This window comes from Ceratotherium simum, chromosome 3 (assembly GCF_057802395.1).
Source record: "Ceratotherium simum simum isolate JZ-2026a chromosome 3, ASM5780239v1, whole genome shotgun sequence".
Classification (NCBI taxonomy): Eukaryota; Metazoa; Chordata; class Mammalia; order Perissodactyla; family Rhinocerotidae; genus Ceratotherium; species Ceratotherium simum.
The window spans coordinates 92399240-92426188 of NC_141902.1; the positions used below are offsets into that span (position 1 = coordinate 92399240).

Here is a 26949-nt window from a genome sequence, read left to right on the forward strand (position 1 = left end):
AAAAAAAAAAAAAATTTCAGTTTATTCTTATTCAAATAGGTGAAGATCTGTTAATGGTAGCAAGGGATTAGCCCTGCTTTGTGTGACCCAGATAAATAAGACATTCTTCAGGGGGAGATGGGAATATCAATAAATAATTACAATACAGTGTGATGAATGGGAGTCTGGTGAGCATGTGCAGCAGCGTGGAGAAACCAGCCTGTCTCCCTAGGCAAGGAGCTGTGTTATGGAAAGAAAGACTCTTCCAGGAAGAGCATTTGAAGTGGGTCCACAAGGTGAGGATGGATTGGAGCTCATAAATAGAGGGGAGTGGGCTATGGGGAGAAGCACCATGCACAGCTGCCTTTTAAGAGTGTGGTGTGTCTGGGCTGGCGAGCTGAATCTGAGCGAGGAAAATCCATGGGGCGAGGCAAGTCCATCTGGGGAGAGTCCAGCTCCCACATTTCTCAAAGTAATTCAACTGTTTCCTTTTATTTGTGGTTGTTACAGTTTGTTTCATCAGAATTTTAGGAGTAAATTCCTATAGTTGTTATACTTTAGTAGTTCTCTAGAAAGACAGGTCACCTAGAAGAAATGGGTGATCTTTTGAGCTGTGCTATTTAGTCTTTTTGTTTATCGGTACATCTTTTAACTGTTGAGATGCATTTTTTAACCATTGGGTGATAAGGTCAAACAAATGTGGCCTTAAAAAGGTCAAAAATCCGGAATTCAGACACTTTGTTGAAATCTGAACATGAAACGTCTTTGGTACCTTCGAAATAGCTAGACACAGATTAGTGTTTCTTAGGTGCTACTGATGTGACTTTAGTTTAAAAAAATGTGTTTTTAGTAAATGTTTCCCTGGACTGGTAAATAAGGAGCAATCCTTCAACAAAGATGGCCTAGTACCTTAAAGCACAGCCCATGTTTGTTACTCTTGACTGATAAACTGAGGTAGTTCAACAATGTGCTAGAACTGAAAAACCTTCAGCACAGTTCATCATGTATGGGATTCTTAAGTGTGTAGCTGTCTATTTATGGGCTTTCTATACTTCAGTACAAATATATTTGTCGACTTTTGTTTCTACATCTCATATCATTATTAATGTTTAATTATTGTTGCTTTGTGATATGGCATAGTATCTGATAGAATTAACCCTGACTCATTGCTTCTTCAGAGTATGCTTTTGTCTCCTTGCCTATTTATTTTTTTCAGTTGAATTTTAGAGTTATTTTGTCAAGTTCTGTGTTGAATTTCTGTATTGGTCAAGATGGACTAGATTATGCTATGGAAACAAGCAACCCCAAATCTCAGTGGTTTACAAAGAAAGATGTATTTCTTCCTCACACTACACATCCATCATGGGTTGGCAGGGGGGTTCTTTGTCCCTGCCATCACCGTCCTTACTTAAGGACGCAGGCTAATGGAGGAGCCACCAACTGGAGCGTTACCCACCCCACAGAGAGTGGAAAGAATGTGGCTCTTGAACCTTCTGCCTGTAAATGATGGCGGTCACTCCTGGTCACAGTTTATTGCCAAAGCGAATTACACGGCCAAGCCTACCTTCAGTGGGGTGAAGGAGAAGCATTCTGCCCAAGGAGGGAAAGCAGATATTGGTGAACTCTAGCACAATGTAGCACAATTTTTGAATGGGAATTTTAATGTATAAATTAACTTGGAAAAGTTTATTTTTATAGTATTTACTTTTCTCCTGCAGGAACACGGCCTTTTCCTTCAAGTCTTCCCTTATTTCTCCCGTAAAGAACTTCTAGTTCTCTTTTTGTAGGTCAATGGTTGTCAACATTAGAATTCCCCCTGGTGCTTCTAAAAGATACCAATGCCCAGGCCCCGGCCCCAGAGGAGTCTAAGTTACCCGCAGGGTTGAGACCACAGATATAGGTCTTACACATCCCTTGTTTCTGCTTCAGTTTTTTTTTTTTTTTTTTAATTTTTTTTTTTTTAAAGATTTTATTTATTCAGTTTTTCCCCCCAAAGCCCCAGTAGATAGTTGTACGTCATAGGTTCACATCCTTCTAGTTGCTGTACGTGGGACTCGGCCTCGCGTTGGACGGAGAAGTGGTGCCTCGGGGCGCTCCCGGGATCCGAACCCGGGCCGCCAGCATCAGAGCGCGCGCACTTAACTGCTAAGCCACGGGGCCGGCCCTCTGCTTCAGTTTTTAAAAAACTTTTTACTATAGAAATGTTCAAATTATACACAAGTAGAGAGAATAGTAAAATGAACTTAGAATAAACCCCTATGTACCCATCACTCAGCCTCAACAATTACTCAGCTTATGGCCAATCTTGTGTCATCTGTAAACCACCCCCCTTCCTGTATCCCCTTTCAAAGATTATTTTGGAGCAAGTCCCAGACAGCCTATCATTTCATCTGTGGTGTTTCAGTTTTAGTTTGCTAAACAAAATACCACAGGCTTAAACTACACAAATTTATTTTCTCACAGTTATGGAGGCCAGAAGTCCAAGTTCAGGCACTTCTGAGGCTTCTCTCCTTGGCTTATAGACGGCCATCTCCTCCTCCATGTCTTCACAGAGTGGTTATCTCGCTGTGTGTCCATGTCTGTGTCTCTCTCTGTCTGTGTCCTAAGCTCCTCTTCTTACAAGGACACAAGTCATATTGGATTAGGGCCAACCCTAATGACCCCATCTTAACTTAATTACCTCTTTAAAGGCCCTTTCTTCTTCCTTTTTTTTTTTTTTGCCTTCTCAGTTTTGTTTATTTTTAGTACTTAGTTTAAAATATATCACACATACAGAAAATAATGTAACAATTGTATGTTATCCAATACTCAGATTTAACCAGTATTAGCATTTTGCCATATATATTTTTTTAGGCTTTTTTTTTTAATTTTTTGTTTATTGCAGTAACATTGGTTTATAACTGTATAAATTTCAGGTGTACATCATTATACTTCTATTTCTGCATAGATTACGGTCATGTTAAAGGCCCTTTCTTCAAATTCAGTCACATTCTGTGGTACTGGCGGTTAGGACTTCAATATATGAATTTCAGGAGGACACAATTCAGCCCATAACATAAGCACAATACCATCATCACACCTAAAACACTTAACAGTACTCCTTAGTACCAGTTCAGTTTCCCCAACTGACTTCTGTCTTTGTTTTTCCGTTTTAATTATAGTTTGCTCAATTCAGGATCCAGATCAGGTCCATATATTGCAGTTATCCGATAGGTTTCCTAAGCTCCTTTTAGATCTTCTTCCCTTCACTTTTAATAAGCCCTCAACCAAGTTGGCCTCCTCCATGGGGGGTGACCAGATGTGACATTAAGGGGGCTCTGGATCCCCAGGACATACCATAGCCCACCCAGAGTATGTTCGAGTACCAGGCACTGGCCTCAGGGTCCTGCTAATCTCAGATCTGCCCAGTTTCTGTTTGGAAGGCGCTTCTCTGGTCTTCACTTGGTTTCTCCTCGTCATTTGGGTCTTGACCAAGACGTCACCTTCTCAGAGAGCCCTTCCTTGACTCCCCTCACCCCACCTCTATCTAATCCCCCCCTTTACATTCTTCACGGCACTTATGATTTGGTGAAATGATGTATTTGTTTGCATGTTTATTACCTGTCTCTCCATCCCAGAAGTCTACTCTATGAGAGCTGGTGGCCTTCGTGCTCCCTGCTATAGCTCCCCAGTGCCTAGAATCCTGCTTGGCCCCATAGAAAGTGCTCACTACATCTGTGGTGACTGAATGAGGACTGAGGTGAGGGATAGAAAATGATGGTTTGTGGATGTAAGGTGATATTTTGCAAACTAGCATGTCTCCCACAGGTGTGCCTTATGGTTATGTGAGCCTTCCTTTGTGCAAACCGCGTCGCTCTTAAACAGATGGCAGGCCTTTCGGGCACTGTGAATACCCTATTGGCCCTTGGAAACTGATCTTGACCAGAGGAAAGCTAAAGAGGGTGTTAACATGAAGCCCTACATTCTTCTTTTCTTGTTATGCAGCCCCCTCAGATCTCTCTTTCTGAGAAAATTATAGAAGACCTTTTCCCACTTATCGAACTAACTCTGTTTCAAACCACAGAAACGCTAATCTCTTGTTATTGGACATCTTTGCTGATGTGATTAGAAATTGTTGAAAACAGATCTCTCTTGAACAGAAGAATTTCCTAAATGGATAATTATGCGTTCTTGTGACTTAGAATCCTTTGTGCTGCCTTTGAAAGATAAACACATTAAGGAAAATCCTGCATGACAGCAGTTATCATTTATCTCACATTAACGAGTGCCAGGCGTGCACTGCGTGTTTCCGTGCGTTACCTTCACTTCCTTCTCACTGCTGCCTGGGAGATGGTGTTAGTCTCCCCACTTCACAGGCTTAGGGAGGTTAACTGCCTTGTCTGGGGTCCCATAACTAGTAAGTGGCAGAACCAGCACTCAAACTGTGGGATTCTTAACCCCAACACAATACCACCTCTGTTGTAGTGTTCGTTTCCTGTTTAGGATATTGTGCATTAGACTGTAGAGGGGCAGGGAGATATTTGAGCATTAAAAAGACTTTTCCCTGCTTTGGTGGTAGTGGTCATTACCATTTTTATTAATAGCTATCACTTACCTAGCATTGGTTGTGCGCCAGCACTGTTCTGAGCTCTTTAAAGAATTGTGAAATCAGTCATCCCACTTTTACAGCTAAGGCCCAGCAAGGCTGAATCACTTGCTCCAGATTACAAAGCTGCTGAGTGGGCGATCCAAGTTTCCCACCCAGGCAGTCTAGTCCTGGAGTCCATGGTTTTGAACAACAGGCTACATTGCCTTTCCGTGTAGGAGGCTGCATCCTGCTGATACTTCTCAGGAGTAAGGAAATAGTTCCCAGTCAGATACATTTTAGATTTAAGGCAAAAAAGCATCCAGAAACTTCTCAGAGCCACAGAAATAGGCCTGGTGGGTTTGAGCTCTAGTGTTTGTTCCTCCCACGTCCTACATACATTCATGGGGCCAGACCCTGTGATGAGAATAGAGGCGGGAGTGCAAGTCCCTGCCTTCTCGAAGCTCCCAGTCTAGTGACAAACAGCTCCCCGTCGAGGGAGGAGGGGGAGAAACAGTCACAATCATTCCAAAGCTATTGGCTGGGTTTGTCCAAAAAGAATATTTACCAACAGCAACCTTTTCAAGGATAGGGACCAGATTTTAGTTTTCGATTTTTATATTATTTTTTGTTAATCTCCCGCATTTAGTATATCACTTAGAGAGATAAGCTCACGAAATGCCTGCATAAGGAAAAGCCTGTGTTTTAGAGTCCAACACACAGGAATTTGAATGCCTGGTTCACAAGGGTTGTTGAAACGGCATGAATATAAAAGTGTATGGTGTGGAGTCCAGCAAATACTGTAAATAGCAATGATTATTGTCTTTATTTGTCTTTCACTCTCACTTTGTGTTTTCTGTGAGCCAGCTGAGAGGAGAAAATGCAAAACTTTACTTGAACAGTTAAATGATCTAGCCTCGACCTCAGTTCCTCGACCTCAGTTCCTTACAGTTGACTGCATGTGAACTTGGGCAAGGGCTAATTTGAGAAGCTCTGCTTGTTTAGCATACAAGTCTGTTTTTGGAGCTTGGTCTGAGCTGTGGCTCTGTTTGCAGGGATGGTCAGGCCCAGGTGGTTATTTTGAAGGAGGCCAGGCTTGCTTTCTAGCTGCACAACCTGCAGCATTGGCTCCTTGCCAAATCTGGTGGGCCCAGGAGCAGGGTCACATGCCTCCAGCTCAAAGCCACTGGCTTCTAAATTCAGAGTCAACTCTTACAGTCAGTGCTGGCAAGTTGTTTTTATTGTAGTACATGCTCTATTAGCTATATTTTAACTTTCTAAAAATTATTTTATTAAAAAAAATATTCCTCACCACTTGCATCAGTATAGTTCATAGATTTTTTTACAACTAGCAAATACTAAATATTTCCCTTTTGATGAATTAAATGATATTAGCTGATCTGAGCAAACACAAAAGGTGAAACCGTTAGGATGACTAGTAGAACCCACAAGCGTGAAATTTATCAGTCTTAAATTTCTTATTGAAATAGAGTGCTCTCCTGGATCAGACTGGGTACACAACCCTATCATGTGGATGAGATCAAAGAATAACACTTGAAAATGAAGGAAGATGTAGAAGTCTTGAAGATTTTTTGAAGTGTATTTATTATAAAGAGCTTAATCTTTAATTGGAACAGTGCAGCAGTAGACATGTTGGCTTACTCTTTATCGACTTAATTGATTTTCTAGCCCAGACAATGTTTGGAATATGAGTATTTTTGTCAATGATGCTGCATAAGACCAGTAAATTCAAGAAACATTCTGCTCCATCTTTCTGTCTTTGGCTAAGTGCTTTATCCCCACAGTCCAGTATTCATGTTCAGAGCAAAGTAAAGCTGGATCAAGTCTCCCAGCCAAGGAAATGAACTGAAAACTAGTATTATCCAGTTGTGGTTATTATGACGTCCATTTCTAAGATTGACTCTTGAAGTTTTATGTCCAGCAAGTTAAGAGCCAAGTGACAAAGGGTCTGCGCGTTTGATCTTGATTCAAAGAGAGAAAAAAATTAGGAGTTTTTAAAAGTCTCTTGTATATCAGATGAAAGGAATAAAAATAACAACCTGGCTTTGGCCCCCATAAGGTGACTGATTCCCTTAGGATTATGATCCTACTAAGAACTTATGACCGAACACCAAGCTAGAGCATTTTGGCAAAGATTTAAATTGCCTTTTCCTCTGAGTTTAAACAGTGAAGTGGGGCCCTTCCCTTGTTTCTAAACACATGACTTTCTGGCCTCAAGCTGAGAAGAGGTCCCTGAAATCACAGCATTGTCTTCACTTGCTTGGAGAAGGAGCTCATAAATGTCCAACTGAGTTTAATACTGGAATTTCTTGTTTTTTAAACGATCTTTTGGAACCTCTTTGTAAGATCAGAAAACTTTGCCTTGCTTAGAGGGCAGCATTTCAGTCTTAGGAGGGCCAGAGGCCCTATACCTGGGGTGACCATATAATTTAGCGTCCCAACTGAGTCACTTTTGAGAGTGAAAGAGGACCTTCCTAACAACCTCATCAGCATCAGAATAACAGGCAAACTCCAGCACTCTCTCCGGCAAACTAGGATGTATGTCACCCTACTGTATAGCATCCTGTGGAGATCACCCACCATCCAGGACATCTTGCCATAAGGAGTTGCAGACAGTGATTTTTAAGGAACTTCTGTTTTGTTTTTACTGCTCAATCTATCTGAAGACATTTGATTAGATCCTGAACACAGATGTTTCTATAAGCTTCTCATGTCTATCATTTTAATTGATGCAGACTCAATTTTGAATTGTATTCATGATTCCAGATGACAACCATGAATTGTGTTGCCTCTGCAACAGTCAAGTGTTCTAATGGCAGAAGGACACAGTGGCAAGAGAGGAGGAAGAGGAGACGAGTGATGAGAGAGGGAGAATGGGAAGTGAAGGCTGTGAATTTGCAGAAGCTCAAGCCTCTTAGTAAAACATCTGACAAGATCATCTGCCGAGAGTCACCAAGCATTGAGGTGGTGCCCAGGGGCCGGAGTTGAGGGACTGTGATGGGGGTAATATCGAGAGCAGGATTGTGGGGAAGCAGTGGCAGGGTCTGCACTTGCAGGGTAAGGTCTGAATAGTTAACCTTCAGCCAGAAGAGGGCACTTTTAGGCATTGTATACCTGAGAAAACAAAGCTAAAAGCAGTCATTTGTGAAAATTTTCATTTCAGAGATAAGGACAAGGCCAACTAATAAGATAGGCAAAGAGGCTCTCCTTTATTTCTGCAGCTGTTTTCTTCATGAGTGACTCAGCTTTGCAGTAGCTTCCCCACAGCTCTAAGAAGTGACTCACAGACCTTCACTATGAAAATGAGAGGGACTGCTAGGCCCACCAGCAAGCCATGTTGTTGCCTGACCAGATCATTTTCTTGGACTCAATTTAGTGGGAAAGATATTTAGATAATTCTTTCCCGGCCCCTGCACGGTCACACTAGCCAGTATTGTGTACTTTCATGCCACATGATTCAAACTTCCTTCTTACCTAGCTAACATGGGTGGCACACCCACCCGTGCCAGGCCCAGGCGTGATGTGGGGAGACGGATGACTCAAAGTCTTCATCCACGAGGAACACCACGTCTCTGGGTCCCTGTATTTGAGTCTACTTAGTCATGTTAGTGCCATTTGAGGAAATGGCTTTTGAAATAGTAGCTTTCAGGCAGCCTCAGCCTTCTCTTTGTTTAGGGGTGGGAGGTTGAGGACAAAGGTCTTTTCTGTTCTCAGCAGGTTGCCTTTCCAAGATGGCCCTGTAGCACTCATCTCTCTAAAGCCAAGTTAGTGTCTCATATTTCGTCTTGTCTTAGAAAGCTACAGCAAAATTAGATACCTTAATCTTGTTACTGGTGCTAATTCCATAAGGATTAAATACACAGAACCTCATTAAAATCCTCCTAGTGTTAAAAAACGGATTGCTGTAGCTTTTAGTGAAACAGGCCAGGGAGGGGCTCCCAGACACTGAGAGCGAGTGGTAACCGCCATCAGATGGAGATCCCAGGAGGACCCAGCACCCACCAGGAGGCTGATCCTGGGCTGGGCAGACACCACATCCTTGCCTTCTTGCCTGGAAGAGATGGCAGCTCCTCACAAAACACTCAACAGCATGTCCAGCATTAGGCAGGGCTAGCTCTTTATCCAGACCAGATGTGTTTGTGTTTAATGAAACTGAGGCTCCCAGGGGGCCTACACAATTAGTTGTAATTGCCCCTCAGTGGTTTAGCAAATCCAAGTTTTGTAACTGCCCCAGTGACATCTGTGCATCTGCTCTAGGTCTCAAATAATTAGGCTCCAACTTGGGTGAAGGCAGATGGGTCTAAAAGGAATCAGATGGTGAGAAAGTAAGACTTTTAATAATTAAAACATAAGTCCCTGCAGTCTTGTTACTTGTGTAGATTTAGGATGCAAGGCAAAGGACTTGGGCTCTGGGGTTAGATGTGGGTCCAAAGTCCAGCTCTCCCGTTCACTCACCACGTGAGGCTGGGCAAGTCATTTCATCCCTTTAAATCCACTTCCTCATCTGTGTTTGAGATCCTAGTACAGGGCCTGCAACCTAGTGCATCCAGCCTTCCATCCATTCATTTAGGTCATACTGATCCAGTGCCCACGCAGCATCTGGCCCCACGGATACGGTGGCAAACAAGACCAAGAATATCTCTGCTTTTTGGAATTTATAATCTAATGAGGCTCATTCAGTGTTAAAACAAACCATAAAGATATAAATAATTAGCCAAGGGATAAACAAAATTAAGCAGAACCTCAAGGAAATGGTGAAGTAAAGATTTTAGTAACAATTGAAAATAAGTCCCTCAGTAGCATTTCTTACGCAGACAAATAACGTCCCCTGCACAAGCTGCAAAACCACTGCTCCAGCATGAGGGAGATGTTCGGTGTCTTTAGTGTAGCTGAAACCGGTCTCAGGGGATTTCAGCATCTTTCTTTTTATTCTTTATTTTCACTAGATTTTTTAAGTGGCTGGATTTTTATTGAAGTAATGTATATACATAGTAAAACATTCAAACAGTGCAAAAGTCTATATACAGTGAGTCAAACGACATCTCCCTCTCACCCTAGACCCCCAATTCTCCTCTCCAGAAAATCTCTATCTGCTACAGTTTTTCATTGAATGCTCAAGCAGATATGTGTGCACATATAAGCCCTTTAAAACCCAAGTGCACGTGAGGTGGTGCCATCCCCACCGCTCTGCCCCTGTTTCTGTCCCCTGCTAAGATGGCTTGGAGTCATTCCACATCAGCAGGTTGGACTCTGCATTGTTCTTTTTCACAGCAATTTAACTAGGCCTCTATTGATGGGCATTTAGGTTGTTTCCAAATCTTTTCTGTTACAAAGAGTGCTGCAATGAATATTCTTACATACTTTTGCACACATGTGCATCCATCTGTGCACACATCTGCAGTATAAAGTCCCCCAAAGTGGAATTCCTGGACCAAAGGAATGGTCTTTTAAAAACCTTAATAGATGTTGTTACCACATTGCATTCTGAAGGCTATACCAGTGCACACTCTTTCTGGATGGGCCAGCGGGGCTGTTCCCCACACCCTCCCCAGTCTTGGGTATTGGCAAACTTGTTCATCTTTTTTAATATGGGCGGTGGAAAATGATTTCTAATTGTCATTTTAATTTGCATTTATTTAACTATGAGTGATATGAAGCATCTTTTTGAACTGCCCTTTTAAAAGACAAAAGAAACAGAAAATTGAGGTTTCATCCACCTTTCCTGTCAGCTAGGACAGTGGTTCTCAAAGTGTGGTCCCTGGACCAGCAGCATCAATATCACCTGGGAACCTGTTAGAAATGCAAATTCTCAGCCCACCCAGACCTCCTGAATCAGGAATTCTGGAGGTGGGGCCCGGCAATCTGTGTTGTAACAAGCCCTCTGTTTAGGCCCCACCCCTAGAGTTTCTGATTCAGTAGGTTTGGGGTGAGGCCCAAGAACATGCATTTTGAACTAGTTCCCAGGCAATGCTGTTGCTGCTTGTCCAAGGTGCACACTGTGAGAACCACTGGGCTAGAGCATCATTCATGCAGTGATGTATAACCTCAATGCAGCTTTTCTAATTTCACTCTTTATAGAAAAGATTACCAGAAAGCAACTGTATGTATTTAGAGATTTAAAGATTTTTTTTTTTTTTTAGTGAGGAAGACCAGCCCTGAGCTAACATCTGATGCCAATCCTCCTCTTTTTTTTTTTTATTGGCTGAGGAAGATTGGCCCTGAGCTAACATCCGTGCCCATCCTCCTCTACTTTATATGGGACGCCGCCACAGCATGGCTGGACAAGCAGTGCGTCAGTGCGCACCTGGGATCTGAACCAGCGAACCCCAGGCCGCCACAGCGGAGCGCGCACACTTAACTGCTTGCACCACTGGGCCGGCCCCTTAAAGATTATTTTTGTTAGGTGTTTCTTGGACCTGGAGGAAGTACCAGGTTGTGTTGAGGGAGGACTTGCCACCTGTGGAAACCTGGCTTGGAGGAAATGTTTGGAAAGCAGCTACCAGGCCAACAGCCCTGCTTCAGATGCTTCCAAAAGGCAGAGCAGTGCCCCCATGTGTGAAGGTCGTTTACTGCAAGTGGAAAGGGAAGGAAGTCTGAAAAGGGATGTTCCAGAGACAGTGGGAGGATGCCTCAAAAAATGCTTTCTCACATCCATCTGAACCAGAGAGATCCTTGGTCCTTAGACCAGGGGCTCTCAGCCCTGGTTGCACTTTGGAATCACTTGGGAATCTTGCAAAAAACATGCATCCCGGGGTCCCACTCCCAGATATTCTGATTTAATTAGTCTGGGCAGGGACCACACATTAGTGTCAGTTGCTGTTGTTTTACAAGATCCCTATGTGATTCTAATGTGCAATCAGATTGAAGAACACTGTTTTGGAGAAAAATCTAGAAATCTAGTTTGGCCTTTTCAAGTGTTGAGCTACAATTCTTTGTTTAAATGATTTTTTTTTTTTGTAAAATACATACAACATAAAATTTACTATCTTCACCATTTTTAAGTGCACAGTTCAGTAGTGTTAAGTACATTCACACTGTAGTGCAACCAATCTCCAGAACACTTTTCATCTTGCAAAACTAAGACTCTATGCCCATTAAACAATCATTCCCCCTCCCCTCAGCCTCTGGCAGCCACCATTCAACTTTCTGTCTCTATGAATTTGACCACTCTGAGTACCTCAGATAAGAGGAATCGTATAGTATTTGTCTTTTTGTGACTGGCTTATCTCACTTAGCATAACATCCTTTGGGTTCATCCATAGTGTAGCATGTATCAGTGTTTCCTTCCTTTTTAAGGCTGAATAATATTCCATTTTATGGATATACCACATTTTGTTTATGCATTCATCTATTGATGGACACTTGAGTTGCTTCCACCTTTTGGCTATTGTGAATAAAGTTGCTATGAACATGGGTGTACTTAAATGATATTTTTAGAAGAGAATTAACAGTTATAGTTAACATTAGATGATTATCATGTTCCGTGCCCTGGTCTTAGCTCTTTACCTATGTCGCTGTATTGAATCCTCCAAACAACTCTATGAGGTATTTACTATGATTACCTCCATTTTACAGATGAGGAAACAGACCCAGGATGGTTGGGTAACTTGCACAAGGTCATAGTATCTCCCAAAGTTCCTGCATGATAAAAACCATCTGGAGTGTTTGTTAAAAGAACCCGTTCCCAGGCCCCATCCTGTTCCTGTAGACTCCGAGCCTCCAGCAGGGAACCCGGAAGCTGTAGACTGTCCTCGTCCCCAGGGCTTGCTTGTCATCAGAGGGAAGTTGGGAGCATTTGGGGCCCCTAAGTGGTAGGCCCAGGCAGTCTGACCACAGAGCCCTTTCACTCAGCTGGGAGGCCAGGCTGCCTCATCCAGGCCGTGTTTATAAGGCCCCTTATGGCCTGAGGGAGGTGAACGAATGTCTCTAACAGGATTTCTAAATTTTTTATTTGTTGTGTGACCGAGTGGCTGTGCTAGCCACCGAGTGCTTTTGAAGACCCCCCTCTTTTACGTCACAGCTCCCCAATTTAAACCCAGCATTCCCTAGAGGTACAATAGTCCTTCCACTGCTACCTTTTTAAAAAGAGAAACTTGGATGAATGACCTAGGTGGGGACAAAAGGCTGGCACTTCAAATTCCAAAGTTAACGCGTTCAAGGTTCCTTCAGGAGCCTGTCACTAGGACCCACTCAGAGGCCATCAGAATCCACTTAAGTCATTAGCTGTTTATTGAAGGCCTGCAAACTGCCACAACCCTGCTGGATACAGGAGGGAGGAAAAGAGCAGATACCTGATGTCTCACTGTAAAGAGAGATGTGCTTGCTTCTCAGAGTAAAGCCTGATCTTTCCGTGCTGGGAGCAAGCAGCTCTTTGGCCTCCAGTTTTTCCCTTAGTCTTAAGCATCTTTTGCCGCCTTCCGAGCCTCAGGTGCTCCCAATATTTCCCGACTGTGATCATTAGTCAGAGTCTAGGGGCTATTGTCTGGAAGGAGGCATGAGGGGGCCTCCGGAGGTGTCAGGAATATTCTACATCTTGACCTGGGCAATGGCTACATGGTCGTAAACGTGTATAAATTCATCCACTGTGCACTTCCCTGAGTGTATATTATACTGCATTAAAAGAAAAAAGAACAGGGCAGCTTTATGTGTATTGTTACACAATGGTTTCTAAGACATATTGTTAAGAAAACAAGGTAAGCAAGGTACTACACAATATGTGTGCTACTGTTGATATTTTTAAAAAGAATATAGGAAATTACCTTTTACCACATCTTCTATGTCTTTTAAATTTTGTGCCATGTGCATGAGTTACCTATTCAAAAACTTTTTTCAGTGCAGATTCCCTCATCTTACTGAATCAGCTTCTCTGGGGGTTAAGCCCAGGAATGCCCATTTCTAACACCCTCTCCAGGTGATTCTAACATGCACCACAGTTTGAGAACCCCTGCGTGGGGTTGTGCTGGCTTAGGCTGCATCCCAATATAAGAGGAAGAAGGATGTAATGGGAGTTTGCCACAGGCTCAAATGGTAGTGCCCCCCGTGCCTCGCTGGTTAGGGAAGGAGCCGTTCAGCTCTTATTAGGGATGTCGAAACCTCTGAGCTGGTGCCGAGGTCAGCAGCTTGTGTTTCCATTGTAACTCCATGCTCTCCTCCTGCCAGTCTGTCTTGTACATGCTTCTGGCCAACGTCCCTAACTTTCCCTGTTGGTTTTACTTTAAACTGGCTCCCTGAAGAGCAAGGGATTGGGTCTTAGAAGGATGTGATAAATCCCTTCACTCACGTATGGCCACTAACCTCCTCTTAGCAAAGCAGCTGAGACATAACATGGCTTCAACCACTTCTCAAGGGGACACCAGCTGAGATCATCCCTCCTGGGCAAACTGGGCCCCAACACCCTGTCCACTGAGAAGTCTCCTCTGTGTGTTTCTGAATGGGTCTGCCTCCCTTGGCACCCTGTCCGTACGTCACCAAGAACGTTTTATCCTAATCCTATAGAGCATCCTGGCCGTCCCTCTGGACTGAAGTTTCTTTCCTTCCTTCCCCCATGCTGACAAGAAGATCCTGTAAATAACATCCACTTGGTACTCTTCTTAACACCATGAATCATGGTACGCATGGGTATAGCATCCTGTTTTGTAGCCTAAGAAGCTAATCCCAAAGGTTTTGCTCTTGCTCGTTTACATCTGTGCGAACAAATGTGCTCATGCACACCCTGAATATCTGTTTTGATTTCCGTGAGCATCTAGCCAGGTTTCTTACCAGTCACCTTTAAAGGAGCATTGCACACCTGTTGGATACACGATACCTCCCCTCCTGGGCACTGCTGATGCTGTTTCCTCTTATACCAAGGGGCATCTGGGAACTTCTCTCCAGGTAGCCCAGGAGAAGTGTCCGTCTGTCTGTCTGTCTCTCTCTCTCCACACACACACACACACACACACACACGCACGTGTATTTCTCTCTCTCTCTGTTAGTATCTTGGCACCCATTTAGTAACCCTCCAGCTTGTACTTTCTCTGATCTTTATGCACCTAAAATGATTGAGTGGCTTTACTCTGTCCACAGGCTGCACCTGGGAATTTGGAGCCATGGTCAACTACATCAAGAAGACATACCCCCTGACCCAGCTGGTCGTCGTGGGCTTTAGCCTTGGTGGTAACATCGTGTGCAAATACCTGGGGGAGACTCAGGCAAACCAAGAAAAGGTCCTGTGCTGCGTCAGCGTGTGTCAGGGGTACAGCGCACTGAGGTGAGTGACCCCCAACACATGCTCCCACTCCTTCCTTCCATCCGGTCCTTCAGTTAACACCATTTGTTGAGATGCCCCAGTGCACCAGACACTGGTCCGTGAAGGTCAGGGGAAATGCTGTGACAGACTGAGGAGAAGTTTCTGGGTCTTGGATTCATTTTGTTTTGCTTCCACATCATACACTGGAGTTGTCCTCTCAGACGCCTTAAGTCTGGGATATGCAGCTGTATTTTGGGATCAGATCTGAAATTGACTAAGCCAAAGCCACCCTTCACAGCTGCTGTTTCCCGGTGGAGTCTCTGTGAGATGACTCACTCCCTTCACGCTCCAGGAGTTTTGTAGACCTGTGGGTTTATGAAGAACACAGGAGACTGGCAATCCAGGCCCTGAGAGCTGGGCCTCATGATCCCAGATTCCTCCCACCTACAGAGGAGTCGAGTCTCAGATGGCATCTGGAGGGGACCTGCAGAAGTCATTTAATCTGAGCCCTCACCTTCAAGTATCCGTCTCTCTCAAGCATCCCAGGCATCGCCACAAAGGAGATGACCTACTAGGTCAAGTTTATCTTGCTCCTTGGTCTCTGCAGGATGAGTCCTAGGAGGGCATTATCGTCTGCTCTGACTCCCCCTCCAGATCAGTGTGGTCCCAGAGCTCTCGACAGTCACCACACTCACACACACATTCATTCGCACACATCTCTCCAGACTCGTCAAGTGCACTCATATATTTTTCTGTACTCATTCTTCATGATAATATCTTTTGCATTACAAATGAATCCTTCTTTTTTGGCTCACCTATATCTCTCATGGTATAGTTTAAACCTATTTCATCATTTTCCGATGGATAGAGGCTATCTCTGTTATTTCTAAAAATATGTATTACTGGAATTTGAAGCCAGCACATCCAAAGGGCCAGAATTCAGCCTCTGCCTATGAGGCTTCAACCTGGCCAAAAAGGAGCATTTAAATGTACCCAAAGTAGGCATGAATGACATCCCTGATGGAACCTTTCCTGAATTCTAGGACCAAGGCCTGGGTTCCAGTTTTCCTCACCTGCAAAATGGGGATGACAGTAATAATAAATAGTACCTACGTCATAGCACCATTGTGAGAGTGAAATGAGTATGAAGTACTCAGAACAGCGCGAAGCACCTAGAAAGTCAGTCGGTGACTGTTCATTATCGTCGTCATCAGCCACTGTCAAATGAGAAGCAGATTAGCTCAGTGGCTCACAAAGACCAGTCTGGTGAGCTGGTGATTGTCTCACTTCATTAAGAATCACTTGGGGGATCGTGTTAGAAATAAATTCAGTTTCTTGGGCCCCACCCCTGGAGATTCTGATTCATGAGTCTGGGCATGAGGCCAGACATCTGCATTTAGACACGTTTCACAGGTGACTGCTGATATTTAGCCACGTTTGGCAGTTACTGGGCCTGGCACCTCAGTGGTCTCTCCGGCTCTAGTATTGCAGGCCTAGGCTGGTCCCCCGATCTTTCTGTTGGGAATCCTCCCCTTCACTCCCCTCTACGCTCTGGAGAGCCAGCTGAAAGGACATGTTCCTTTATCTTTGCTTGACTAGAAATATTCAACTCCCAGTTCATAGCCAGTATGTAACCAGAATTCACCAAAGTCCCATCCTGCCCAGTAACTGGGATAATAGAGAGGTGAGCAAGGGGCCTACCACAAGATTCAAGGGGGCGGGCCTGGCAGGAGGACCCTGCTCGCTCTCACTGACAAATGGTCCAGTTTGCGGCAAGCCTTCTATCCTCCGTGAAATTGGAATCGCGAAATTGGAATCGCGGGCATCCCCTCCTAAACCAAGTGCTGTGAAATTCCTGTGAACACTGACTCTGTGTTCAGAGAGCCCTGGATTTCATTAGTAGGAGAGTGTGGGACAAGTTTGTTTTCTTTTATTTTCCCAATGCACAAGATCTTAAATGACACAATAGCTTCATTTCATTTTGCTGCGGTAGCGCCATCTGCTGTTGGCAAGAGCACGTGAGCCGCACGTTTGGGGAACTAAGGTGTGCGAACTACGGCAAGGGTTTAAAAGCTAGGCAACTAACATCTGTGAGGGTCTGTACATTTTGTAGACATAGTCTATACCACCCCTCTTTGAGACCTCCAAGGCCCTCATACTCATAGTTACTTATCGTCACATCAGCCTCGTGCGTGAGGAGAGAAAGAGGCAGCTTTATCCTCTGGAGCACAGAGACTAATGCTGGGGCCAAGATCCTGTGGCCCTACACATGGGAACTAGTGACAGGTCAGGGAGACACCATCGCACTGTGTGTGCTGGCACTGCCCAGGACGCAGGTCCCCTCAACATTCTAACGAGATCCACTCACCAAAGGAGAGTGCCTCACTTTAAACCAGTGTAACCTTTTCTTTCCTGCCAAGGCTTGAGGGCGATGAGCCTTCTCAGCACTGGGATGATGGCAGCCATGCTTCCTTTCGTGGAGGTGGAGCAGGGAGGGCTCATCGACCTCTACGGGGGCCGCACGGGAGTCGATGCTTCTGGTGAATCCTCCTGGTTGAGTCTAGAGAACCGCTTGTCAGTGACCGTCCCCTCCTCTGGCTTCTCGTCTCATAGCGCACCTCCCCTCTAGCCAGAGCTAGTTCATGGCTCGGAAGCCAGCGCACGCTTGCTGTAGTTAGCAGAGTCTAGCTGCTACCTGACAAGCTTCGTTGTGTGATGTGCTGAACCCCGAAGGAGGGAGACAAAAGCCCTGGAACTACATGGTATGTAGCCGACTTCACAGGTTCCCTCAGCATAAACAGCTGCCAACCAGCCCTGGACATCTGTGTGGTCAGAGGCAGTCTACCTCTCTGGTTTAGTTAATCATCTGAAACTTGATTATGAAGAGCCTTGATTATGAATTCATCCAGCGAATGGCGACCAGACAGGAATGTGAGAGGGAGAAGTAGTGGTGCCTGAAGATCCCCACAGATTCGTTCATTCCCTGATTCTTTCAGTAAGAATTCTTTCTTCCTTCTAGGGAGTGGGGACGGAGCCGGGAACAAGGCAGAGAAATTCCCTGCCCTCACAGGGTTTAACAAAAAGGGAAGGGAAGGTTTTTTGGTCTGGTTTCAGGTAAAATCAATTCTTCATTTCTGAAGAAGCCCTCAACAATCTTGCATTGCAGAATCTGCCAATAATAATAGGATTAAAATACAAGCATTTTATTGCAGTTTGGGTATAAGAGATAGTCTGACGGAGAGCCTCACAGAACTTAATGGCAATAGAATGGTGTTTACAAAGCAGCAAGCCAACAAATACATGTCACTAATAGGTTACACGGTGGGCATATGGGTGCCAAGGAAGTCCTCGGTCAAGTGGGGAGGGATTTTGGAAGGAGGCGCGGGTGAGGAGGACAGTAGCACCGTGCCCAGGCTGGGGACAGAGCCCCGGTAAAGGACAATAGAGGAATTACCTGGTCTCCCTAAATGCAGTTATGTTCCTGGCTGTGTTCCTAGCGATGTGTGTGAGCGTCACTAAGTCTTAGCCACTTGAACATCCCAGTGTTTTTAGCAGGCCTTTCCTGCCAAGGAGAAGGGCCAGGCACCACTTGTCCTGCCGAATGGCATATCTGTTCTCCCTTTTGCTTTTAATGGGCAAACTCCAGACTATGGATGAGTTTATGACAAAAGCGAGCGTTATTGTTCATAAGGTCCCTTAGTAGAATTGTACCTTCATCGAATCTGTGTTTATAGTTGAAGAGCTGTCCAACAGTTTTAACAATCAGTAATTTTGTATCAGAGCTAAGTGAAGGGGAAAAATCTGCTGAGCTGAGACAAAACTCTATGGGCAGAACTCCAACCTAGGAAATGGCTTAGCTTTTCCACCAGTCAGTTGTGAAGCTGACCAAATGGTTCGCCCTCAGTGCCTCCGGGATTTTTGTTTATTTTTTGTTGTTAATTTTTTTAATCAGAAAAATGAGGGTGTATGACATACGCTTTGACTTAGTAATCCCATTCCTGTAAAAGTACATCCTAAGGGAAAGTATTCTGATAAGGAAGAAAGGGGGTTGGCGGGTGGCCATCCCTTCTGTCTGAGCTCCCTGCCCCATCCTACCACAGAGCCCAGCCAGGCAGGCATGAAGGCTTCTGGGCCCACTCCCCAGTAGGGTGGAGGGATAGTTTTCTTTTGCCCGCACTCTCAAGCTGAACTAGCTGGAAGTAATGACCTCTCTGGAGGTCAGCCCTGCCCCTGAACCCCTGAACCCAAGCTGGTAGCCCAGAGCCTCTGCCTGGGTCTCTTGGGTCCAGAGGCTCCGCCATCCTTCGTCTCAGAGGCCACACTGTTCAAGGCTGGTCCTGGTTTTGCTCCCACTGCAGTATGACTGTCTTGTAGGGCCAAGTTAACAGTAGCCCACATGTCCAGCATGAGAGAGAGTTATAAATTGTGATACACAAATTTAGTAGAAGACGAAGCGGCTTTTATTTTTAAGAATCAGGAAAATGGGGGCTGGCCTGGTGGCATAGCGGTTAAGTGCACAAGCTCCACTGCGGCGGCCCGGGGTTCGCAGGTTTGGATCCCAGGCTCTGACCTCTGCGCCGCTTGTTAAGCCATGCTGTGGCGGCATCCCATGTAAAGTAGAGGAAGATGGGCACAGATGTTAGCCCAGGGCCAGTCTTCCTCAGCAAAAAGAGGAGGATTGGCACCAGACTGATCTTTGTCACCAAAAAAAAAAAAATCAAGATAATGCATAACATGACAGAATGTGTATATTAAAAGTAGAGAGGAAGGCAACTATGTAAAAATATGATTGCAGGGAGGGGGAAATGGGGAGTCATAGTTTAGTGGGTATAGAGTTTCAGATTTGCAAGATGAAAAAGTTCTGGAGATCTGTTACACAATAATATGAATATACTTAACACTACTGAACTATATACTTAAAAATGGTCATGATGGTAAATTTTATGGTATGTGTTTTATACCACAATTCAAAAATAAAAAGATTTTACATGGGCAAGCCTGGAAGGGAACCCACCCTCCCCAAATAAAGTTTTCTTACATTGGTGTAGTAGCATTCTGGGAAAACACTTAATGTACTTTAATTTTTTTTTAAATAATTTTATTTTATTTTTTCCCCCAAAGCCCCAGTAGATAGTTGTATGTCATAGTTGCACATCCTTCTAGTTGCTGTATGCGGGACGCGGCCCCAGCATGACCGGAGAAGTGGTGCGTGGGTGCGCGCCCGGGATCCGAACCCGGGCCGCCAGCAGCGGAGCGTGGGCACTTAACCGCTAAGCCACGGGGCCGGCCCTAATGTACTTTAATTTTAAAGTTTCATTAGCATGTTACTTTCAAGGTATTTTTTCATATTGCCTACCTCCACATCCCATAAATTCATCACCCATCTTAATTTGCAGGACCTCTGCCTTCTTTTCCCTTTTTCGAATTTGAGAGTCATATGTACCCATCCCAGTCTTACAGAATCTCTCTCTCATTCTCATATTTTCTCAGAGACCACAGGGAAGCTGTCTGGCTGTTCTCACAGTCCCTCAGCACTCTGAGATGTAGTTTCTTTGAGCCAGGAGATTTGAATTCCTTTGGGTGGAGATGCATTCTTTCCCCAGTTCCTTCTCTTCCAGCTTCAGTTCCTTTAATCAATGCTTGGTCCACTCATTTTGCAAAGTATGACTTGGAAAGTTGAGCCTTCTCTCATCAGTCCCCCAACAGCATGAGTGTTTGGATTATCTCTTCCTTGCCTAATTGATCAACTCAAACATAATTGTAGACACCTGTGTTTTTGAACCTCCTTCTAAGGGATTTAAAATTCCATCTCCTTCCACAACACCTTTTAAAATTCTTTTAACCGTTCAAAGAGAAATCCCTCACCAGCAGATGGCTGGGAAACTAGTATGGATGATATCTTATTATTTAATGTTACATTGATTAGAAATAAAGGTTTTAAAAGAACTTTGTTTCGACAATAATTAAGTAGGTAGATGGATGGATAAAGTTCTTTAAAAGTCCATACATATCATTCTGGAATAAGACTCCCAGTGAAGCCATACTGGTTTTTTGGGGTACTGTCTTCTCATTTGTGATCTCAATGACAGATTCACTTTTTGAGGGCTTTGCAGCTCTCGGGAGGCATCATCCCTTTTGGAGTCATCCTAGTTCTTTCTGGAGTTTATGAAACCTGCCTTCCTACCAACAAGGGTTCCCTCTGGCTTATACAAAGCCTTCTGCTGCCTGTGAGTATGACCTGGCTGCGTTCTCCCAGGTTCCACACATCTCTCCTGTGTCCTCAGCCAGTTTCTCCTGGTGGACCAGTGTCTAGCTCAGCCTGGGGAGCACTTCCTCCATCCTTTCTGTCTTCTGGAGAACATAGCTGTCTAGAGGCAAGTCAGGAACTTGGAAGTTCTGCTGCTTAGCCAAGTAAAGGATTCGTTCACTGTCTAGAGAGCTGAAGTCCTCTGGCTTGGGTGCCCCTTTTGTGGTTTGCATCAAGAAATGTAAAATTCATTTCTTCTATCTGACCTGGCAGATCTCATCCAGACATTCTCCACACTTTTTCCACCTTGGACTTCGGGTTCAATACAAGTGTTTTCTTGCCATATAGCACTTTTCTGCTTCTCTTCCTGAAAGTTTTCGTTTTTTGAATAGCCACCCAGTATCCATCACAGGATTCCTTCCAATCCTGGTCCCATCTCAGCAAATCTCACTGATCCCTCTGAGATCTTGTGTACTCTCCTGAGTTAAGTTCACTTTGTGTGTGCTCTGCCCAGTGGCATACTGATACCTGCGATTGTAGTTGTCGTCTTTCCCTCCCCTTCTATCCCTCCCCTTGTTTCCTATTTACTCTCATGACTCTGCTGTTCTCATCACCCTGTCATACTTGAAGCCTGTCCGCCATGTTGTCTCAGTTTCATCTGAGTGTTCCCTCCCTACCACCATCACCTTTCTCTTTAAACCTTCTTGGTCGAGTCATCTAGTTTCCAGGGAGACATTCTCCCCATCCTTATGAGATGCGTGCTCCACCTAGCCCAGGAGCCTGCCCAGCCTTCAGGTCTCTTTAGCCGAGGCCAGAATTCAGACCCATTCTTGACACCACTAGTTGGCCAGCTCTCTTACTCACCACATCCACCCCTGTCTACAGAATTCCATCCACCATTAGCAGAAGCAATGAAGACACAACCCAGGTCCCCCAGGGTGGCCTCTGTCGCGCCTGTGATAGAACTGTCTAGATACTTCAGCCATGGAGCAATCTGGGTGTGCAAATGGATTCTCTAGTCCAACCCTCTGATTTGACAGATGAGGAAGCTGAGGCTTGGAGACGTTAAGTGGCTTGTGCAGAGTTTGGTGAACTACCTAATGGTGTCAGATGGGCCACAGTTCAAGTTCTTGCTCTAACTCTTGCCAGCCCGGTGGCCTGGACATCTTGTTAGACTTTCATCCCATCACCAGCCCCAATGCCCTGGGCTCGTTTGCCACACTAGCCTGGTCCTGTCTCCTGCCTCCTCTCACTGCAAGAACAGGGCAAATAAATTGGAGTTTGGCTTTGATGGGAGCTGCATGAGTGAGGTTCTTGACAAGGCTATGTGTATAGAGGTTCTGATAACCTGCTGGTCACGTTACCATCCCTGAAAATGGTAGGTGAGGCTCACAATTAACCAGTTAATACTAATTTTGACTCTTCTCTGTATCTCTTTGATTTTTGACTCTGCTCAGCAGGGCAAATGATTTTTAGTAGCTCATAATCCAAAATGATTTTCTATTTTCTTTCTTTCTCTTCTTCCTCCTTCTCCTTCTTTGTTATTATGGAAAATTTTAGACACATATAAAATAGAAAGAATAGGATATTAAACCCCCTGTGTACCCACCACCAGCTTCAACAATGCTTAACTCTAGGCCGTTCTTGTTTCCTCTACACCACATCCACTCACCCCTCCCCCGTAAACTGGATTATTTTAAAACTAATCCCAGATATCATATCATCTGTAACTATTTCACTAGGTAGCACCAAAAGACTCTAAGGACTTTTTCTTAAATATAACTACAATACCATTATCACATGCAAAAAATTAACAATAATTTCCTAATATCCCATTTCTAGTCAGTGTTCAGATTTCCTTGACTGTCTCAGAAGTTTTTCAACAGTTGCCTTATTTGAATCAGGATCCACATAATGCCCACACACTGCATTTGTTGATTTGTCTCTTAAATTTCTTTTAGTCTATAGGTTTCCCTGTCTTTGATTTCTTTTCAGGCTGTTGTTGGTATTGAAGAAATCAGGCCTTTTTTTAAATATATGGAATGAATGTTTTTATAACACATTAATCTTGATTATGTCTTATTAAACCAGTATAAAATTACCAAAGATACTAGGAATCAGTGTTAGCCACCATTGATTGGGTGAAACATTGGTCCTAGCATCCTTATCCCTGTCTCTCCTTGCACCCTGGGCCCCTGTGAATCCCTAGAGCCTTTCAGTGAGGGGCACAATGGAGAATCTTCTGCAGTGTTGGAGCATCTTTTCATATCTTAAGTTTATGGTCAGCACCTCTTCCCTTCCTTACCTCTGCATTCCCTCTAACACGAAGGACATGCCAACAAAAACAGTTAGGAGGTCAGCAAAGGGAGAAACGGATGAGGGCAAGAGAAAGCTGGGACTCCGAGACTGTTGACTCTCTGAGGAAGGGTCCAAGGTCAGAGGAGAAGGGGCCAGCCGAGGCAGCACCTGCTCCCTCCTCCCTCAGACCAAGGGGCAAGTGTCCACCGTGCTGCCTTAGCTGGGGTCCCTCCCACAGTGATCTGGCCCGTCCTTCCTCTTCCTGCGGTGTTTGGGGAGGCCCCCGTGCGTTTGTAGAATGGCCTTTTGATCTTCGAAGGGGGTGTTAGTCTTCACTTTGAGCTTCAGCCTGTGTTTCCTGAGTGTGTCACAGACCATGAAATACACAAACTCTTTTACTTTTAACTCCCCACTACCTCTTGTTTTTTAACCACAGTATTATGGGAAACATTTGCCATTTCAAATTTGAAGTGTGGCAGCTTTGGGGAAATTACTTTTATAAACTCCCTGGATTTTTAAAAACTATCTATGAACCACCCAGTCCCCTCTCTTGCCATCTAGAATATGAAACCGATGGATTCTTTGTGGGAATAGTGACACCCAGATTCATTCCCAGTGTGGAGTCAGGCCTCGAGACTCAGAAACCTGCAAGATGAAGGTTAGCGTGGACTCCGTGGGAGCTGCGTTTGGGTTCACACTCAAGGGAGGAAAGCACGGAGTTGGTTGGGGGTGCTGCTGAGTGGAGTGGGGGAATTAGCGCATCGGTGTTTGTTCACTTGACATGAGGGCAGGGAGGTCGGCCGCAGAGGCTCTAGAGAAGGCTGGCAGTGCTGTCTACTCCCGCCACACGGGGTGGCAGGCCTGGCCCAGACCTCAGCTGCACTCACTGTTCTAGTGTGACCCAGGACTAGTCCCTTGACCTCTCTGAGTCCTTGGTCTCCTGATCTGGACACGGGGATAATATTACCTACCGAGTGCCACTGCTGGGGGGTCATGGTGACCTCACATCAGGCAGGCCTAGCTCATGCCAGCCATACACACTAGCTCTAGAGGCAGAAAGACTCAGGACGGACCAGCCCCTCCAACTGGGCCCAGAAGGGTGGATCGCCTCTCTACTTCTCCTTCCATTTCCTTGCCCCTTAAATGTTCTAGGGCTAATCGAAAGAAAGCTCAAGTTGTATGATTTCCCTTTGCCTGTCAAACAGCAACAAAAGAAGTTTTTTAGGTTTTCCCCTGCACTGTACCTCTGCACACCCACCCTTCCCCCACACCCTGCTGTTACTAAGCCAGAAAAGCTTGCTTGCAGGGTAGGAAGCCGAGTAGAGAAGGTGTTCAAATGACAGTTGAAGCTGATTTTGGCACTGGTAGGTTCTAGCAGGGTCTGTGATGATGAGAAGGCGGTGGAAGAGGGTGTCAGGAGTGTCACCAACGAAACCTCTGGCCTTAGAGAGGTTTCTCGATGGGGTCTCACGTTCAGCAGCGCTGTTATGGTGTCTCCATAAGGTCTCTACCTATAGATAGGTACTCAGATAGTCAAGTACCTACACATCAAAGCCCCCTGTCCCAGCGGAGGGAGTTCATATCCTCCAGGCAAGCTCCTTCTCCAGGGGCAAGAGCCTCACCTCCCGGCCTGTGCCAGCCGCGTCCCCTCTGGGACGCAGCCCCTCTCACTCTGGCTCGTGGTTCTTTCAGGGCCCAGGAAACCTTCATGCAGTGGGATCAGTGCCGGCGCTTCTACAACTTCCTCATGGCTGACAACATGAAGAAGATCATCCTCTCGCACAGGTGCGTCGCCTTCCCTTCTCTCAGAAGACAGTTCCTGTCTGAGCTTATTTCAGTCACTTAAAAAAGCCAGAACTCCTGTTGCTTCAGGAGAAAAAAAAAAGAAGGGCAAGGTGGTGCAGATTCCATGCTGACCGCTTTGTTATTTGCTTAGAAAACAAACTTGTCCCAAGCTACCAAATTCATACATGGCTTGGCTTTCTGCTTTCATCGTTCCCAACAAATCCAAGGCGAGAAACCAGTTCTACCCCATTCTTTCCCAAATTAGAGCAGTCCTGGGGGTGGCTTGTCATTGCTCAGGAGCCTTTCTCCGTAGGCTGCTTTTGCACTTGGGCGTGTTGGGGTTGTGACCAAGCAGCAGTGTCACAGGAGCCCAGCCGCTGGTGCAAAGCGTAGGATCCGCAGATTCACCAGGCTCGTCCTGCCTCTCTCCTCAGGATCCTTGGGTGGGTTGGCCCCTGACAAGTGCTTAGAGCAGTGCCTGGTGTGCTGTCGCTCCCAGTAAATACCAGCGATGATTTCATCACCTTGATTATCATTATCCATGTCCTCTCTCCCTCCTCCCCACATCGTCCCCGGCCCTCCAGCTGGACTGGGCCACTTAGAGCCCTCTGGCCTCTCCCACACACCGTGCCCTTGCCGAGAATGCCCTTCCCATCATCTCTGCTTGTCTAAACCCAGCCCATCCTTTCAGGTCCATCTCAGTCCTCCTTGTCCCTGAAGCCAACTCCTCCACCTCCAGCTGTTTCTCCGTTGCTTCCCTGGTGTGAATCCTGTGTCTTGAACTCAACTGTCAAGCACTGCAGGGCTTGGGCTTGTTTTGATTTCCCCCCCGGAGCCTGGCACATAATCAAAAATACAGTTTTGGGGGGGGTTGATGCCATCCTAGGAAAGGCAGTCGACTGAATGATCAGTTTCTTATTCTCTTTCTTTCATTGGTTAAAAGAAAATGTGGTACTGCTGGGCCAGACCATGCACCCCAGATCGGGCTTCCTGTGGGCGGGGTTCACATGGCGCCTAGGGAGGGCTGGTGCTGCCAGGCTGCCAGGCACGTCCTCAGGTCCTCGTGTCAGGTGGGTGGAGGACGGAGAGAGACTTATGTCCCCCATGCTGGCTGGACATAAATTGTTTCCATTCAGCTCGTGGTGTTTGAGCATCAGTTGTCTGCGGGGCCCTGAGTCTGATATGGCTCAGCTGAGGTTTCAAAAGGGGTGAAGTAAGGCCTCTGACACTGAGTCCCCGTCCTCTGTCTGCCTTTCCACACCTCTGGAAGGAAAAGTGACTCCTCCCGGGGAACGTTTGTTTGTTACAGGGCCCAGTCTTGCCACTAATTAATTAGTCCAGAAGGTCCCTCATGTAATTCTTTTTTTTTTTTTTTTTTTTTTTGTGAGGAGGATCAGCCCTGAGCTAACATCCATGCTAATCCTCCTCTTTTTGCTGAGGAAGACCAGCTCTGAGCTAACATCTATTGCCAATCCTCCTTCTTTTCTTTTCCCCCCAAAGCCCCAGTAGATAGTTGTATGTCATAGCTGCACATCCTTCTAGTTGCTGTATGTGGGACGCCACCTCAGCATGGCTGGAGAAGCGGTGCGTCGGTGCGCGCCCGGGATCCTAACCCAGGCCGCCAGTAGCAGAGCGCGCGCACTTAACCGCTAAGCCACGGGGCCAGCCCCCCATCGTGTAATTCTTAAAAATCGGGAGCATCTTTGGATGTGCTTTACGTGTATTTACATTTTTTGAATTTACCACAGAAAGCCAAACATCTAGAAAGTTTAGGGATAAGATTCTTTTTTCATCAGCATTGTCCTTTTTTTTTTAAATTTTTTTTTC

General features: G+C 45.4%; 1 protein-coding gene across 2 annotated transcripts in view; it reads left to right on the top strand.

Moving 5' to 3' along the window:
• ABHD2 (abhydrolase domain containing 2, acylglycerol lipase) overlaps positions 1-26949 on the top strand; it is a 102372-nt gene that overhangs the window by 62678 nt on the left and 12745 nt on the right. For both annotated transcript variants that reach the window (XR_015551627.1, XM_004431937.3), the window contains exons 6-7: positions 14630-14813; positions 25030-25122. Coding sequence is in view for 1 of the 2 variants with exons in the window: in XM_004431937.3 (XP_004431994.1) it covers positions 14630-14813; positions 25030-25122 (277 nt within the window). In the remaining variant the exon portion in view is untranslated. The remainder of the gene's footprint in view (positions 1-14629; positions 14814-25029; positions 25123-26949) is intronic.